We start from the raw sequence: 2,500 nt of genomic DNA, 5'->3' as shown, positions 1-2,500 counted from the left end.
AATAATCATATACTTAGCGACAATAATCATATGCTTGGCGACAACAATCCTATGCTTGGCGACAATAATCGTATGCTTGGTGACAATAATCGCATGCTTGGTGACAATAATCACATGCTTGGCGACAATAATCGTATGCCTGGCGACAATAATCATATGCTCGGCGACAATACATGGCTGGAGATAATAATCATATACCTGGCGACAATATAATTATGCCTGGTGAGACAATACATGCCGGCGACAATTATTATATGCCTGACGACAATAGTATGCCTGGCGACGATAGTCACATGCCTGGCGACAAAAGTTATATGCCTAGCGACAATATATGCCTGGTGAGACAATATATGCCTGCAAGACAATATACGCCTGGTGATAATATAAACCTGGAGACAATATATGCCTGGTGACCAAAGTTATATGCCTAGCGACAATATATGCCTCCGAGACAATATATGCCTGGTGAGACAATATATGCCTGCAAGACAATATATGCCTGGTGACAATATAAACCTTGAGACAATATATGCTTGACGAGACAATATAACGAAAGCGAAAATATATGCCTGGCGACAATAATTATATGCCTGGCGACAATATATGCCTGGCGAGACAATAATTATATGCCTGGGGACAACTAGATGTCTAGCGTCAATAGTTATAATCATTATGCCTGGCATCAATAGTTATAACCATTATGCCTGGCGTCAATAGTTATAATCATTATGCCTGGCGTCAATAGTTATAATCATTATTATGCCTGGCGTCAATAGTTATAATCATTATTATGCCTGGCGTCAACAGTTATAATCATTATGCCTGGCGTCATAGTTATAATCATTATCATGCCTGGCATCAATAGTTATAACCATTATGCCTGGCGTCAATATTTATTATCATGCCTGGTGTCAATAGTTATAATCATTATTATGCCAGGCGTCAATAGTTATAATCATTTTATGCCTGGCGTCAATAGTTATAATCATTATGCCTGGCGTCAATTGTTAAAATCATTATTATGCCTGGCGTCAATAGTTATAATCATTACGCCTGGCGTCAATAGTTATAATCATTATGCCTGGCGTCAATTGTTAAAATAATTATGCCAGGCGTCAATAGTTATAATCATTTTATGCCTGGCGTCAATAGTTATAATCATTATGCCTGGCGTCAATAGTTATAATCATTATGCCTGGCGTCAATTGTTAAAATCATTATTATGCCTGGCGAGACGAAACATGCCGCGGCAGAGGGTCACTCACCCGTTCTATGGTTCACAGAGGTGTCCACTCGCCCAGGCATGTCAGGGGTGGGGCGGTGGGGGTGGCCGCTGCCTCTCTCTCCTCCTCCCCCTCTTCCTCCTGCTGCTGCTGTCCACCTACTAGCAGCCCCTCCCTTCCCTACCTTGTCGCCTGCGTCACCTCGGCTTTGTCCGCTTTGTCCTGTCTGGGAAAGAGAGGCGAGCGGAGGGACATTGAGTGTTATTAAATGTTGTGATGTAGTTGTGTTGTGTTGTTGATTGATTGATTGATATGGATACTTATATAGCGCCTATCCTCGGTCGGAGACCAAGCTCTAAGCGCTTTACAAACACGGGGTCATTTACACAACAGGCTGCCTACCTGGGTAGAGCCGACTGATGGCTGCCATTGGGGGCTCATCATTCGTTTCCTGTGTCATTCAATCAGATTTCAGGCACGCACACATACACACTCAGACAAACATGTAACATTTCACATTTTAGGTGTATGACCGTTTTGTTTATTTACCCTGCCATGTAGGCAGCCATACCCCATTTTCGGGGGTGTGCATGCTGGGTATGTTCTTGTTTCCATAACCCACCGAACGCTGACATGGATTACAGGGTCTTTAACGTGCGTATTTGATCTGCGTGCGTATACACACGAAGGGGGTTCAGGCACTGGCAGGTCTGCACATATGTTGACCTGGGAAAAATCTCCACCCTTTACCCACCAGGCGCCACCGAGATTCGAACCACAGACCCTCAAATTGAAAGTCCAACGCTTTAACCACTCGGCTATTGCGCCCGTTGTTGTTGGTGGTGGTGGTGTGCTGTACTGTGGTGGTGGTGTGGTGGTGGTGTGATGTGGTGTGGTGTGGTGTGGTGTGGTGTGTTGGTGTTGGTGTTGTGTCGGTGCTGTGCTGTGATTACTGTGCTGTGCTGTGCTGTGTTCACTGTGCTGTGCTGTTGTACTGTGCTGTGTTTGCTGTGCTGTGGTTACTGTGCTGTGTTTACTGTGCTGTGCTGTACTGTGGTGTGGTGTGTTTACTGTGCTGTGCTGTGTTGTACTGTTCTGTGCTGTGCTGTGTTGTACTTTACTGTACTGTAGTGTGCTGTGTTTACTGTGCTGTGCTGTGTTGCACTGTTCTGTGCTGTGTTTACTGTGCTGTGATTACTGTGCTGTGCTGTGTTCACTGTGCTGTGCTGTGTTGTACTGTGCTGTGTTTGCTGTGCTGTGGTTACTGTGCTGTGTTT

The 2,500-nt window shown here is 44.8% G+C and overlaps 1 protein-coding gene across 1 annotated transcript in view; it reads right to left on the bottom strand.

Annotated features, from left to right (window-relative positions):
• Window positions 1–2,500, bottom strand: part of LOC143296607 (uncharacterized) — a 104,567-nt gene that overhangs the window by 28,476 nt on the left and 73,591 nt on the right. The window contains exon 6 of the mRNA XM_076608635.1: window positions 1,266–1,449. Within this exon, the coding sequence (XP_076464750.1) occupies window positions 1,266–1,449 (184 nt within the window). The remainder of the gene's footprint in view (window positions 1–1,265; window positions 1,450–2,500) is intronic.

The sequence above is a fragment of the Babylonia areolata genome, chromosome 21, assembly GCF_041734735.1.
Source record: "Babylonia areolata isolate BAREFJ2019XMU chromosome 21, ASM4173473v1, whole genome shotgun sequence".
NCBI lineage: Eukaryota > Metazoa > Mollusca > Gastropoda > Neogastropoda > Buccinidae > Babylonia > Babylonia areolata.
The sequence above is the reverse complement of the archived record's forward strand: the minus strand, read 5'-3'. Positions and strand labels throughout refer to the sequence as shown.